The sequence below is a fragment of the Mixophyes fleayi genome, chromosome 3 (genome assembly GCF_038048845.1).
Source record: "Mixophyes fleayi isolate aMixFle1 chromosome 3, aMixFle1.hap1, whole genome shotgun sequence".
NCBI classification, from domain to species: domain Eukaryota; kingdom Metazoa; phylum Chordata; class Amphibia; order Anura; family Limnodynastidae; genus Mixophyes; species Mixophyes fleayi.
The window spans coordinates 115,526,771-115,543,332 of NC_134404.1; the positions used below are offsets into that span (position 1 = coordinate 115,526,771).

General features: G+C 39.7%; 1 protein-coding gene across 5 annotated transcripts in view; it reads left to right on the forward strand.

Moving 5' to 3' along the window:
* Positions 1-521: 521 nt before the first annotated feature.
* ATP11B (ATPase phospholipid transporting 11B (putative)) overlaps positions 522-16,562 on the forward strand; it is a 90,829-nt gene continuing 74,788 nt past the window's right edge. For all 5 annotated transcript variants that reach the window (XM_075202190.1, XM_075202189.1, XM_075202187.1 and 2 more), the window contains exons 1-2: positions 522-762; positions 14,936-15,052. In XM_075202190.1, the coding sequence (XP_075058291.1) occupies positions 712-762; positions 14,936-15,052 (168 nt within the window). In that variant the 5' untranslated portion in view covers positions 522-711. The remainder of the gene's footprint in view (positions 763-14,935; positions 15,053-16,562) is intronic.

The window sequence follows — 16,562 nt, forward strand, 5'->3', positions numbered from 1 at the left end:
GTGCATAGCTGCCAACCTTTCGCAGTGTGCTTTCCCCATTAACTGCAATAACCTGAATTAATTAGTGTAAAAAAACATGTAGTCCATTTTAGTGCAATAAGAAAGTGGGATGAGAATGGCAGAATATGATCAGTGTGACCGGCTGAGGGGAGCAGGTAGAGTACATGTCTGTGCTGGTATTGGTCGGTGTTACTTTTGTCTCCCAGTCCGAACTTGCACGCAAAACTCTTTCTGCGCCTACACATGGACCCAGTGATGTGTGTCACTGAATGACACCCAGTGATGTGTGTCACTGAATGACACCCATACAGTGAGCGCTGTAGTACATGGGGGTGAAGTTAGTCACCAACACAGAATCATTTCACTACATGGTCCTATTGTGTAAAAGACAAACAAACCGCCCAAACATTATTTATATTTTGTTTTTGACCCCACATCAAACATGTCATCGCCACCCACAAGAACCAGCTCCTGCTTTTAGTAGTAGACGTCACCGACTTCCCTGACGTAACACAGATTGGGCGTAATCCGATCCTGTCCTGGTTCTCAACCCGTGCGCGGCCCCGACTTCCTCCAGCGCTGGCGTGGACGCGCATCACGGAGCGATCTGACGGCCGGGGCCGGGACTCGCAGCGGGGGAGTCACCGCCAAACCGTCTCCTTCCCAGTGGGGCCATGCGAGAGCAGGAGCACTAGCCGCCGCCAGCCGGCCATGGATTCCTGGAGGGACTGCTTCCTGGTGCGCTGGGTCTGGGAGCTGCTGGTACGTAGCTCTCCTCCGAGTCACACTGATCGTGGGCAGCAGTGCAGGAAAGACCGGGGACCTCTGTAGGCCTCAATCTCAGTTTGTTCACAACTTTTTTATTTTGTCTTTATCCTTCTATTGTCCTCAATTCCGAGCGGTAGGAGGGTAATAAACAGAACACGGCAGCTTGTGGGACTGTAGTGACAGAAGTGTACCTGTCAGACAATGAGGGGTTGGAGAGTTACATAACTTTCTGTGTAGCAATAGGATATTTGAATATTTTGGATCACAATTAGCATCCACATAATATACAGATCACTTACACCTGGTTACATGTGAGCAGATTGTAACTATTCAGGTGAAACGCCACAGATCTTTGCTGAACCTCTCTGTGTAATGTCAGTTTTTCTGGTTTGAAGAAAATGTTGCAAAACGTCTGTTCCCTTTTTACTGTCTTTAATTACACTTTTGAAATAGTTGTCTGTGGTTCTAAAAAATGCGGTTGACATTATTACATATTCTGGTTAAGTTTAAAAATGTTGTGAATATGTTTCTTAAAACGTGTAATGATTGCTCTGGTAATTAGAATGGTGTTTACATTTGTTTGGGTTGTGGATTTATGTATTCTGTACTATCTTTAAAGGAAATGTACATTGTAAGCAGATGTATATACCTGGTGAATGTTGTTAGGACATTATTTTTTTTTTTTTTGTTTGACTGAAATCTGATTGACTCCTCTTGTGATGTTGTTTTTTTTTTTTTTTTCAACTTTATAATTGTGTTTTGGTGAGACCCAGGTTGAAAAACATGGGTCTCGCCATTCATAGTGCAGGCGACCCGGGAATTACCCCACCAAAAGTCCTGGGTCTAATTCCCAGGTCATTAGAACCAGGAATTAAACCTGACACCATTTATACTACGCCTCGGACTGGGTCGTCTGGGCTTGCCCAGGCAAAAACCCTATTCTTTGGTGCAGTATGAATGGTGTATATACTCATCTATATTTATATATATATATATCATCACACAAGTTAACCCGTGCATGATACCCATGCATTCTAGTCAAATCAAGCTACTTAAGGTGTTAAAAAGGTTCTTGTCATGCATTTGGGCCTAGCCCAGGCCCCCTCAGGGGAAGACCGTTACTTCCCGACGCAAGCGCCCTTTTTTTAACGTGGTTTTGTCCACATATCACCACCTCATCATTTTTCTCCATCACCTCATCCTTCATCTTCATCGCCACATCCTTCATCAAGCTACTTAAGGTGTTAAAAACTCCCCACTGTCACCCCCGGCAACCACCAACCACTCCCAACTGTCACTTCTCCTTCAAGAAATATATAGGTCAGTGTATAACTCTGCCCAGCGTGTGGCGCTGCAGCTTGTTTTTTTTCCCCACACACGCCACTAGGCATTTATATAGTAGATATAGCACCACTGATTCTGCAGTGTTGTACAGAGAACTCTCGCATCAGTCCCTGGCTCATTGGAGCTTACAGACTAAGTTCCCTAACATACACACACAGGCCGAGAGAGACTCATGTCAATTTAATAGCAGCCAATTAACCTACCAGTATGTATTTGGAGTGTGGGAGGAAACCAAAGTAAACCAACACGGGGAGAACATGCAAACACCATACAGATAAGGCCGTGGTCAGAAGCGCTAAGCCACTGTGCTGCCCCACATATGGAGCACTGCATAAATATATTATTTTCTGTATTTGAAGAGGTTATGTTTGTCAATCTCATGATCTTGTTTTCCCCAATGTTTAAAATATTATGTGGATTCCTCAATGGAGTATTTATTTCCTTGGTAGACTTAAACTGTTTTGCATATCCTTTTCCTGTACAGAATCATACAAGAAAATGGGCAGTCTTTGACAGTTATCACCATTACTTAAATTTGTTGCTTCTACTACTAGTCAAAGCTTTTTTTTTTTTTTTTTTTTTTAATTCATTTTAATTTACCAGATACATTTTAATAGAGATGTCCACTTACTTTGCTATATTTTAAGAAGTCATACTCTAAATGTAATTTTATTCAGAAGAAGGGCTTGTCCGGCAATTGTAGCTTTAACATCTGTCTTGCTGAACAAGGTTTAGCCTAGTTGCCACTGGGAACCTTCTGTTAGTTAACATTTGGACTGTACCACCCCATGGCTGCATCTTTCAGCTGGACGTTCTCTCTAGCTATTTGTGCTTGTTCTTCAGCACCCTGAATGATATATACAGCAGGATGATGGTCCAGCCATAATATAGGCATGCCCTGGAAACCAAGTGAACCATGTCTAGCAAGGCAGCCATTACAGATAAGTTAGCTGTATCTCATAACTAATTTGGATACAGCAAGCAGGTAAATGTGGACATATACTTTAAAGCCTGATTTGGAAACTGGTTGCCAGATCATCCATCATTGATAGGAATTAGTTCATATGTGTGCCTGGAAAATATCATAAACTGTAGGCTACTGGCAGGAATGGAAGTGATCAGGGCAATGTGGGTGTCCCTCTAAATGGCTGATCACACACTAACTTCTAACAAATCCAAGATGATGCATTCACTACAGGTGACCCTTGACAATGAAGATAGTTGCTCATGGATGCCACCTCCCCCTCCCATTATTGCTTTTGGCTCTGTCAATTTCTTTACCCAGCAATGCTGGAAATTAATGTTGCTTTTTAGTTTGGAAGATGAAAGCCATTTAGTAACCATGCTTAAAATGTTATATGTCTTATAAAAACATCTCGTTCAAATCCTTTTTTTTTTTTTTTTACTTAAAAATGTTTGTTTTTTTGTTTAAATGTAAGTTGTACTATTACATTTGCTGAAACAATTTTAGATGTTATTAATCAGACTTTATGCTCCCTCTAGCATACACATCTACTGTAACAAAGACTGATTTCTCCAAATAGACTTTAAGCACTATAATGAGTGACAGACAATGGGATTAAGTCTGAGTGCATATGGTGTAGTTGTGTAGGAGCCAAAAGAGCAAGCTGATATGACTGCAGAAAACACAGGTCATTCCTGAATCTTAGAATAGAGAAACATTGTGATATCTACTGCCATATTCTGAAGATGGGAGATGTTTATTTCTGTACTTAAAGTAAAATACCTTTTCATACTTGGTGTGAATCCACTTACAGAGAAAATTAGAACATCTTTTCATTGGCCAAACCTTATTTTTGTATGGGTATATTTCAGTTCTACTGTGTTGCCTTAATTTCCATCACAACCAATAGATGCAGAATGTGCACAACCTTTACGGCAGTGATTCCCGAACCAGTGTGTTAGAATTATGTGTCCTAGTACTAGACTGAATATGTGTTAAGAATTTAAGGGTAACTAGGGAAAACAGAATGGACAACTAAACTCCAAAATTTCAATGTTCACATACGAGCCATAAAAGTGAAATATATTATTCAGTGTTAACCTGACATTCTGCTGCAGCTTTGTTAAAAAGTAAAATAGTATCTCCACTCTCCATTACACATAGCTGAAGCTCTTCCCAGAGCTTTAGGGCAGTATCCTCATGGAATCTAATGCACGGTAAAAAATAAAAATTTGCAACCGAAACTGCAGTAATTTCAGCTGCAGTGACATTACTGCCCCTGTGTATAAATTTAGTCTACAGAACTGTGACACTGCTTGTGCAGTTAAACATCAATCAGCCACAACATTAAAACCACCTGCCTAATATTGTGTAGTTCCCCCTCCTGATGCCAAAACAGCTCTGACCAGTTGCAACATGGACGTCGCAAGACCTCTGAAAGTGTCCTGTGGTATCTGACACCAAGGCGTTAGCAGCAGATCCTTTAAACCCTGTAACTTGTGAGGAGAGGCATCCATAGTTCGAACTTGTTTTTCCAGCACAACACACGGATGCTTGATTGGATTGAGATCTGGGGAAATTGGAGGCCAAGTCAACACCTTGAACTCTGTCATGTTCCTCAAACCATTCCTGAACCATTTTTGTAGTGTGGCAGGGTGCATTATCCTGCTGAAAGAAGCCACTGCTATCAGGAAATACCGCTGCCATGAAGGGGTGTACTTGGTCTGCAATAATGTTTAGGTACTTGTCAAAGTAACATCCACATGAATGCCAGGACCCAAGGTTTCCCAGCAGAACATTGCTCAGAGCATCACACTGCCCCTGCTGACTTGCCTTATTCCTATAGTGTACTCTGGTGTCTTCTTGTCCCCCAAGTAAACGGCGCGCATACACCCGGCCGTCAACATGATGTACAAGAAACTTATCAGGCATGGCCACCTTTTTCCTTTGCTCCATGGTCCACTTCTGCCGCTCACGTGCTCATTGTGGGTGCTTTCAGTGATAGACGAGTGTTAGCATGGGGACTCTGACCATCTGCGGCTACACAGCCCCATGTGCAGCAAGCTGCGATGCACTGTGTCCTCTGACACCTTTCTATCATACAAATACAGAAGTGGAAGCTGCTCAATCAATTTATAGGTTGGTGGAAAATTTAGTGTGTTTGTACCTTTCTATCATAGCCAGTATTAACTTTTTCAGCAATTTGTGCTACAGTAGCTCTTCTGTGGGATTAGACCAGATGGGCTAGGCGTACTGATGCTCACGGGGATCCCTCCCCGTGAGCATCAGTGAGCCTTGGGTACCCATGATCCTGTCGCCGGACCACTGCATACCGAGCACACCCCACAAGACCTGTCATTTTGGAAATTGACTGACCAAGCCGTCTAGCCATCACAGTTTGGACCTTGTCAGAGTTGCTCAGATCCTTATGCTTGCCCATTTTTTCTGCTTCCAACACATTAACTTCAAGAAATTACTGTTTACTTGCTGTCTAATATAGCCCACCCCTTGACAGGTGCCATTGTCAGGGGCGCACCCAGGGGGGGTTTCCTAGTCCCCAGAAACCCCTGTCCTACCTGGGGTGTCTCCTGGGACCAGCCACTACTGCTTGTAATCATCCCCCAGTCAGTCCCCTGCTGTGTGAGCACAGCTCTCTGCCGGCAGTGTGGCCCCGCCCCTTCCTCCCACACGGCCAGCATGGGTGTTATGCAGGAGGCAGCAGCAGAAGAAGAAGGTAAGCATGTGTGCATGTATGTGAGTGTCAGTGTATATGTCAGCTTACATGTCTGTGTGTGTATTTGATCCTGTGTGTTTATGTATGTGTATGTATGTGACAGCTTACATATCTGTGTGTTTATGTATGTGTGTGTTTATGTATGTGTGTATGTATGTGACAGCTTACATATCTGTGTGTTTAATCCAATTTTTTTTATGTATGTGTGTGTTTATGTATGTGTGTGTTTATGTATGTGTGTGTATGTGACAGCTTACATATCTGTGTTTATGTATGTGTGTGTATGTGACAACTTACATATCTGTGTGTTTAATCCTGTGTGTTTATGTATGTGACAGCTTACATATCTGTGTGTTTAATCCTGTGTGTTTATGTATGTGACAGCTTACATATCTGTGTTTATGTATGTGTGTGTGTATGTGACAGCTTACATATCTGTGTTTATGTATGTGTGTGTGTATGTGACAGCTTACATATCTGTGTTTATGTATGTGTGTGTGTATGTGACAGCTTGCATATCTGTGTGTTTGATCCTGTGTGTTTGTGTGTGTCTGTGTTTGGTACATTTTAAATATCTGTGTGTTTGACACGGTGTGTGTTTGTAGCCACGCCCCTACACATGCTGGACACGCCCAGTTGTATCGTGGTGTGGAAACCCCCCTCCCCAAATCCTGCGTTTGCCCCTGATTGTAACGAGATTACCAGTGTTAAACACTTTGCTTGTCAGTGGTTTGTATAGAAGCACCTCTCCCCTAATGTGTCAGCCTGCTCAATAGAGGTGAAGGAGAGCTTAGTTATTTCATGTAGAGTATTTAGCACAGTAATACAAACTTCAATATACATTAATGTCAAATTGTGTCTTTTACATGGTCTTTTAAAATGGATAGAATATAAACCTGCAGAATTCATTTTGAACTATAGTATAATTGTAAATGTAATAATAATATTAGTTTAACTGCAATTCACTTTGGATTTACAGGTTCACTAAACCATAATTTTTTAGTTATGTTCATTATTTGAGAAAATATGTCCACTGCAGTGTTACTAAAACTAAAATATTACAGTAGTGCCCCACTTCAGTAGACAGCTAAAGCTCCTCCTGCATCCTTTTCACAGCATTCTAATGGGATCTGGTACAGGTAAAATATCCAAGTCTTTAATCATTTGAACTGCTGTAACATCACTGGCCCTGCCCCAGGGTATGACTCAACCAATCCACACAGTGCATTTCTGCAACTCTGTCACTGTATGTCTGGAGAGCATTATTTGACAAGTCACCCTAGGGAGGGTGAAAGTGGTGCCGTCCTTACAATTTATGTAGCAATATCCAGCCATAAGTAAAACGTGATGATATGGATTTCATAGCTGTAATCTTTTATATATTTGCAACTTCACCTTTTTGGACCTCATGGTTTTTTAACTATTTATGTGTTTCTGCAAATAAACATAGTCACAGCTGCTCTTATAGGTGTCTTTCCCCCCTGGCATTTTAAGTGGTGTTATTATATAATTGCACTATTTTATTATTCTTGTTGTGAAATATTTTCATAATTTTGGGCTGATTTCATCGCTGTACAGTTGTTGGAATATGTGTCTCGTTTCTGAACACTGATACTTCCATGGATTAAGGGTAACACTATCTTGTTTTTAGCAACATGTCCTGAGAAGACATACAGTAAATTAAGAGACTACCTAGCTGGCAGTTGGTCCTAAATCATGACTGTCAAAACCTTTTTGTTGTAGAAATTCTAGTTAAATTGAGTATCTTAAGCTGTCCAGGTATTAGGTTCATTCTTTGCCAACTCTGGTAGTTGATTAAATTCTGGTGATTTTGGCTAAATTAGCATTAAGGGCTGGGTTATATGTGTGCTTCAGAATGCCGAGATTTCCTGACCCGGAAACCATGGCGTCCTAAAAGTGGATTTGCTGGGATGCGCTCACTTACTATAATAAGGAAGTAAGATTCTGTTCTCCTGGTAACTGTAGCAATTCCACTGTCAACATGCTGCATGCAAAATCTTTATGGTGCAACAGGAGAACAGCGTTCCCTATTTGCTTCCGTGGTACAGTATAGAGTGGCTTAAACAATGGATATGTATTAACAGAAAGCAAAATATCAAAGCGAACAGCATATAGATACTTACAGGTAGTCCTAAATTGGGCAGGTATCTTGCCTGTGCTGCTGCTTTGTCACTGTATTATCTATGCTTTTATAGTTTATTTTCTTACGCATTGGACACAATTACACACACACACCAGCACACAGTGGTGGAAATAGGTAGGTGGGGGGGGGGGGGGGGTGGTGTATCAAGTGAAAAAAATATATAAATATATTCTCCTCTAACCCCCTCTAACTTCTCCCTCAGGAGATGTAGAGAATAAGCCCCAGCATTTTGCTTGCCTTGCATGAAGCTGTGACTAGTGGTAGGCAGATCAGATGTGGGTTAGAAAGAGGTTGGGATTAAATAAAGGCATATAGAGACAGATGAAGGGTAGTGTGGATTCAAAATTGCTGGATTAAGAAGGTAAATTAAGATAAAAAATCAGGCAACTGCGGTGATGGATTATGAGCCCCAGGGTTCTTTACCTACTTGGTAGTTTTGCCCATGACTGGTATGACCACTTTTATAAGGAAGCAGGCTCTGCTACTATCGTAGTTTTCTCTATGCATGGACCTCAAAGGCAGAGCACATACCCAATAATTTAAAGAACACGCCATTGCACTGGAATGGGTGCTACCATCTGTGGAAGTTTAGCAGAACAGTGGGTTACTACAATTATTATGGGGTTGCTTTGATTTGTGCCATCAATTAAAAAAAAAAAAAAAAAAAAGAGGATATACAGCATTATATAATTCTCCAGGGTCAAAATTCAAAAGTTTATTAATACTAATTTGTTTCATGTGTCTTCCATTTGGCATTATATAAGAGTAATTATTGAAATGAAATGCGCACAAATGATCACTGTTAGTGGAAGGAAGCTAAAATGCAATACACTGTAGAGCAATTCATTAATGTTGAATAATTCATTATAATTTTTAGTTTAGTGTAGTCCCCTGTTTGAGTGGTGTGTGTGCTGTCCGTGACACCTATCTCTGAAACACACTTGGATTAGCTACTTCATTTCTGTTGCCTCAAGCCCCTGTGAGTAAAGCAACCAGGTGCCCCGCATGTGCAGGTTTAATAATGGTAAAGTCCAAGCAGTGCAGAGGCAGCACGTGTAACATTTTATACTATTGCAATAGGTAGGCCCCAGATCATTTCATAGGGTGAAAAAAATAAAAGAAGATTGTTCTAGAAAAAAAAAAAGTACTTTTATTGTGGTCTCCAGCATGCACACAGTTGCAGCAAATCTCTGTTTCCGTGGGAGTTGAAGAAATAACATCTCGCAATAGTAACATTCACATGTTCGTTTCACAGGATGTGGATGAAACTGGTGTTTCTCTCACTCCCCACTGCAGGCTCCTCTCTTGTGGCCTTGTGCACTCCCTGTTCTCTGGGTGAATTTATCTCACCTACTGGTCAGGGTAACTGTATTCATTTCCCTGCCACTCGCTTCTTAGAGCCTTTTTTTTTTAGTTTTTCTTCTCGGTACCACTAATGTCAGTGCACTCCCATATGGTGGCTGCACAAGTTTAGGGGGTGGGGGGGGGGGGGTGAAGATCATTTCTGCATCAATGGGAAAAGTTTATTTTCTTTTACGCTAAGGTTTGTAAATGTTATATGCAGCTTTTTGCTGCAAAGAGTTGAATTGTGCAGCAGACATTTTCTTTTCATGATCCACTTCATGAAGGACTGTGTAAATAAACCCTGGTTTGGTATTCTGGACAAATATTCGTCGTTTTCTCTATCTCATTTGCATCGTTTTGTTACACTGAAATATGAAAAGTGTGACATGGCTGTTCCCAGTGTCCATTTGACAGTTGCAGTTTTTAGAAATATTTCCTAGTGGTTGAATTCTTTTCCCTAATAAATGATATACATAATTTTTGTCTGACACTTTGAAATTTTACTTAATGTAGTTTGATTTGCCGTTTTGAAGTACAAATAGTACCAAGCATCTGTGTTTTATTTATTATTATTATTACTACGCAAAATACAATTGTATTATATCTTGAATAATAGGTCAATACCGTATGACAACAGCATACACTGATACCATTTCTGCTTCTCCACTGTACAACAATTGAGCAGTAGCCAGGACTGGAAATGGCAAATCTGAACAACTAAGCAAATTGACAAATGAGTCACGATGTTTATGGCAGTCTGCATTCAGGCTTCTTGTAATTAAATTCTGTAATTGTAACCAGGCAAGGTCCATAGTCTGCTCAATACAGATGGTCCACAAATATTTTGCAAATGGAATTTATCCAATGCATGTGCTAATAAACTGATTTGTTTTATTCTTTAAAAGAATTATTTTTTAGATATCTGGGTTCTTATTAAGATACTTTCACAAGACCTTCATCCTGATTTGGTGTTGGGGGAAAACGGACATCATTGTGCCTTCTAGACTAAAGCAGCAAATCCACATAGGAGTGTTTTTTCTTCTTTAAATAGCAAGTTATGAACCTTTTAAGCATGTATTGCACATTTGCTGCAATTGCTGCATGCAGAACTGTGCACTTACCATAACATTTTGTTAATTTGGGCAAAAATTGATTACTGTGGCCATAAAACTTTAGTTTGGTATATATGCAAATTACTTTACTGTACGCCACCATGTACTAGATTTAAAAAAATTTTGGTTGTAGTTTTAAAGCAGCATTCCAACCTACACATTATTTTCCCTTTTAAAAAGTATTTTTAAAACCTGCTTCTTATTTTTTTCTTGGCTGTCCTCCAATAATTCATTATCAAAATCTTTATGGAGGGCAAACGAATATGGCCGGTCACCCTTGCAGACCCTCAGCATGACGTGACCCTGAAGTGCGAGGATTTTACAATGCAGACAGAGCTCATGGGGGCATTGCAACACCTCCCTACTCACTACATCATGTGCCGTGTGCTTGTGATTGACATGGTTGTCACATGACAGTATGCAGACAGTGCAGAATTATAAATTATTAATGACAGGCTGAAGAAACAAACCAAGGGAAATGGTAATTACAAAGCATTGTTTTATAGCTTGCCACAGTAATGTGGGGATTGTATATGGAGAACACTGTATTGTTAGGGCTCCCTGAGGACTGGTTATAGAAAACACTGTATTAAGGCTCCCTGAGGACTGGTTATGGAGAACACTGTATTAGGGCTCCCTGAGGACTGGTTATGGAGAACACTGTAATGTTAGGGCTGAGGACTGGTGATTTGATCGGTGGTGAGCATTCCCCTGTGAATCTATTTTATATCCATGATGTAAGAAAGAAGAAATAAAATGGGCAAATGCCGAAGGGTTAATTATCTGTAATGTCTATTAATAAGAATACTAATACTTCACAAAGCGGCAATATATTTCAAAGTGCTATACAATAGATAAGACGTGTTTTTAAACATAACGTATAGAAGTCCCTGGCCATATGGATTTACAATGTAAGGATTATGTTCAGCATCGCGATACAATTATGACATGTAAATGTAGAAAAATCAACTAGATGAACAGGCAAATCCAACCTGTTTTGTCAGTCAGTATATACTTGCAAAAAAATAATTAGAAGCCATCCTAATAGTGCAGTATGTTGTCACATAGATAGGTGTTAATTGAATATTAACTGACCTCAAACTATTATAAATAAATATGGTTGACCTGCAATGGCCAGGCCACCTCATACACAACCGTAAACCTCCTGTCAGTGGATGATAATGGCCCCTTTTGGTTACCAGTAGATAGATATGCAGAGGAAGGGAGAACCTAGCACAATGTGAATCTAATAAACACTATAACATTACACGTGCATAATATGAGGCGATCAATCAGGTTATCTGGATGTGTGTCCACATATACGAGTATGCATACAATAGTGTGTGTGTGTGTATGTATATATATATATATATATATATATATATATATATATATATATATATATATACACATACACACACGTTAACCCGTGCATGATACTCATGCATTATAGTCAAATCAAGCTACTTAAGGTGTTAAAAAGGTTCTTGTCATGCATTTGGGCCTAGCCCAGGCCTCCTCAGGGGAAGAGCGTTACTTCCCGACGCAAGCGCCCTTTTTTCACGTGGTTTTGTCCACATGTCACCACCTCATCATTTTTCTCCATCACCTCATCCTTCATCTTCATCGCCACATCCTTCATCAAGCTACTTAAGGTGTTAAAAACTCCCCACTGTCACCCCCGGCAACCACCAACCACTCCCAACTGTCACTTCTCCTTCAAGAAATATATAGGTCAGTGTATAACTCTGCCCAGCAGGTGGCGCTGCAGCTTGGTTTTTTTTTTTCCGCACGCCACTAGGCATTTATATAGTATATATATATATATATATATATATATATATATATACTTTCGGATTTGCAGTAACGCGCCGAACAGCCGCGAAACGTAATACACGTTACCGCAATAACGTGGATTTTCGTTCGCAGCCCCATGTTAATGCGGTACCGTAATACCCGCAAGAACGCGCACTTTTCGCGGTAACGCGCGTTACCGCGAATCCGAAAGCTAATTGAATATGCCCCTAAGAATTTAGTAGGTCAGTGTATAACTCTGCCCAGCAGGTGGCGCTGCAACTTGTTTGTTTTTTTTTCCACAGACAGACGCCACTAAGCATTTATGTATTAGAGATATATATATATATATATATAAAATATTTATGTGTTGTTAATCACTCCTGTGTAGTATGCTTAAGATGAAGAGAGCTTGCTGCTGATTGGTGGAGGGATTTCCTCTGTTGTAGTGGAGGGAAGTCCTGTGTAAGCAGAGCATGCTGCCTGCTCTTTATATAGGCAGTACTGAAACAGAGCATCACTGACTGCTCTAACCTAGACCCACCTCATTATTGTAGTTCTAGGGAGTGTCTGCATGTGAATGAGGTCACTGACAGGCAGTATCTGAAAGAGAAAGTGAGCAGGAATTCTTGAAAAGGGAGAAAACATTGCAAGTACAAAAACTGGTATTTCCCTCCCACCCCCCTCCTTTTTTTTTTTCTCCGTTTTATACAACCCCTTTAAAAATAATACATATGTGTATGAGATATATAGGCTATATATATTGATTATAGATATATAATCAATTGACAGCATTACTTGTGAGAATAATGCGGCCCACGCACTATAACCGTTACTATAGTAATAGTGCGCATCATTAGCGTTAGTATGGTCATTTGAACACTTATTTTTGCACGCAGCTCTGAAAGCCGCGAGCATATAACCGGGTTAAAAATGACCATACTAACGGTAATAGTGTGCAGGCCGTGTTATTCTCACAAGTAACAGTCAATTGAATTCCACCATAAAATTGTATTACCTGCAGCGCTCCAACCATCAACAAGGTTTGCTTCCAGAGCCATTAATCTGAAAAATTGGTAGTTTCATTTACTTATGGATGAGCAAGTATTCATACATGAATTCTGGGTCACTTCCGATTCTTCCTGCCATTTTTGACAGCCCAGCTTTATACTCTACCTCCACAGCAGCAAAGAGTAATGCTGAACAAAACCATTAAATCCTCCTTAAAATTATCTGTATGTGGGGTTTATGTTTTTGGTTGACAGGGTGTTCACAGTATGTACAGAAAGTTCTGCTTTTAGGAATATTGCAAAAAGGGTAAACTGTTTAGATAATGTAACTCTATTATTTCTTATGTACAAAACTTACTGTAAGATTGCTTCATGTTTGCATAGGAGGAAATTGTGGCTTACATTTGCATATTTTGAAATCAACACATTTTTAACAGGTTAATTTTTAAACGTGTATTGCCGATTAAGTGGAAAATTTATTTTGCTGCAACACACTGAGCACCATTGAGAGCCATGGTGTTCACTATTACGGCTACTTCATTGGTCCAATCGCTGTCACCCTCCTCAGAAACCTCACACAGGGGTCTACACACTGGACCAGTGAAAATTCTGCTGCACAGACCTGCTGTGACATTGATATTTTTCTGTGCTTCAGTGTAATTTTCATAGTCTTAAATATCCCCTTGACTCATTATGCAGGAATATTATGTTTTTTGTTTTGTTTTTTAAATTATATTTATATAGTTCCACCATCGGCACTACAACGCCAGCTCACTAGGATCCCTTTTAGTCAGCAGCCAAATAACCTAGAGCAGGAGCAAATCCCAGTACCAAGCACACTTCTCTCCATGTTATTTCCTTAATGCTGTTCACTGTACTCCCCGGTGGCTTGCTTGTTCTTTGGAGATGAGGAACCCAGGCATTGTTTCATGGCTTCACCCAATGCTATGCTCAAATAACCACTATCCTTTTCAAAATGATTGCTTATTGAACCGAGAGGGACCTGTGATGACTTGCTTAGCTCAGAAGCCAGGAGGGTGTTTAGAGAAGTCTTGTTCACCAGAACCTACACAAAAGAGCCTAAACCCCCAGGCCCATCCAGATCTCAGGACCTATAACTTATGCTTAGACAGAGACCAATAAAAGCAATATTGCAACCCGTGAGGAAGCCAGTTATTATGGCGGATAGAAAGGCTTCTTACATTAATACGTAGTCTTCACAGGTGACCTAAGAGCGCTACATCTTCAAATCTGAAAATGAAAGAATTAAGATTTCTTTAAAAAAAACCTCTACCTTATTAAGCATATCAATCTACCATTTCACATTACCACATAGAGAAGATTTTTCCTGATTTTAGCTCCTACAACCCCGAGAGCCACTTTATTTAGGAGACCCACTTACAATTTTATAATCTGGCCTATTCAACTTTGTGTCTTGCTTTTAGCAGCTGTTCCTCTGCAAATGCATGTTTGTAACTTTTGTAAATTAAGATACAGTAAGTTTTAGATGTCTTACATTTTAAGATATTTACAGTCTTGAAATTTTAAAAGTATCTACAGAATGCTAAACAAATTGAGCAGGTTTATATCTTGAATTTTCATCTAAATTCATGTCTTCCTGTTTTAATAAGTGAATAATTTACAGTCTTTTTTTGTAATGCTGCTTGTCTTGCTAAATTTGCTTAACTGTTATTTCTTAAGGGGTGCGACCCTCCGAATCATAGTGAAACACGGACGGTATATGTGGCAAACAGGTTCCCTCAACATGGCCATTATGTTCCTCAAAAGTTTGCAGACAACAGAATTATCTCATCTAAGGTAAGTACTTCATTTTGTTGTAAACAAAGCTGGGTTGTATATATGCATAATTACCAAATAGTATACATTTAAACTTTGTTTAAAAACAACAACTTTGTGGACTATATAAAAGAACATTTATGTTGACCTGTGTTCTTCTTGCATGTAGAAGCCCGGACTAGATAGAGTTAGCATTTGTAGAGATTGTATGTTAATCCCTAAGACTGGAGATTTAGTGAAAATCTACATAGCTTTAGATAGATGAGTGGTGACTCATTAGTGCGTAACTGTTCAATCCTGTACATAATCATTTATTTTTAAGTCTTACCTATTGCAGCAAAAGAACTGCCTATATGTTATGTTTGCTATTTGTTCTAAAAATTCTCCAAAATTTAGTTTTTCTCCCTCCTGCTCATATGTCCTGTCTAATCCTAGTGGCTTCTGGAGGCAAATTTAAAGTAGGAGACAGCATTTTAGTAGAAATCTCTACTTTGGTGTTTTGAAAGCGGTAATTACGAAATTTATCTTCTGTTTTTCACAGAACTCTATAGACAAATCTTGATTTGGCATTTCAAGGCCACTTTAGTTTTTTTTATGTAACAGTACTTAAAGGTGGTGGTCGTCTCTTAAAATTTTGTTCCTCTGATTTAGCGGAATGGTGACACAGCCCCTTAACGCTTGTTGCCATGCTAAAATCTTTTAGTTCATATCTCTGTAGCAATTAGTACTAAGAAGATCTAGATAGATAAATGATCAAATTAATTAGTCTGAAATCACTCGCATGGTTTTACTCTGTGGCAAAGTTTGCCTTAGCTCAACCTAGTATGGTGGCCTTTAAGGCATGGGATTTCAGGCTGCCCACTTACAGTCGAAGTTCTGTTGCAGAACTGTGAGGTTCTACAAAAACAGAGGCTTCATTCCTCAGTGTCAGTTTTGAGGAAAAAACTCTTGAAGGATTGATAGTGCTGAAGAATGCCATGAGATAGTTGATTTGAGTCTTCATGATTTGTTGCGCTGTTCAGACTTTTGTATATAAACTCCACACAGATAGAGCCTTGGTGAGTCTAGCTTAGCGGTGAAGAACTGTCAACAGTTATATCTCAACCTGCCTGCATTTTACCACTGAATGTGAGGATTTACATGCTCTCTTACAATGAAACAATGAATGCTCCATAGACTGGAATGTAAACTCCAATCAATGTGTTTTGGATCTTTCTTGTCAATTGTGTCCTAATCACTACCAGGGTGCCAAATGTCAACTTTCTAGCTCTTGGAAATGGTTTAAATGACATACGTTTCCTAATTATTATTTGTATTAGTGAGGAAAACATTATATTCATAAAACAGGCACATATGAGGTAGAAAATATAAATGCAGACATGAAAACAAAGATTCTATTTGGCAGTGGGCACAGATAATACAATAGGAATGAATGCGGCTGAGAATGGATATTTGAACAGTTGTGAGGATGCATTAGTATAAGTAGTATAGGTGTTTGTAGGTTAAGCACTAATAAAGAGATGGGTTTTCT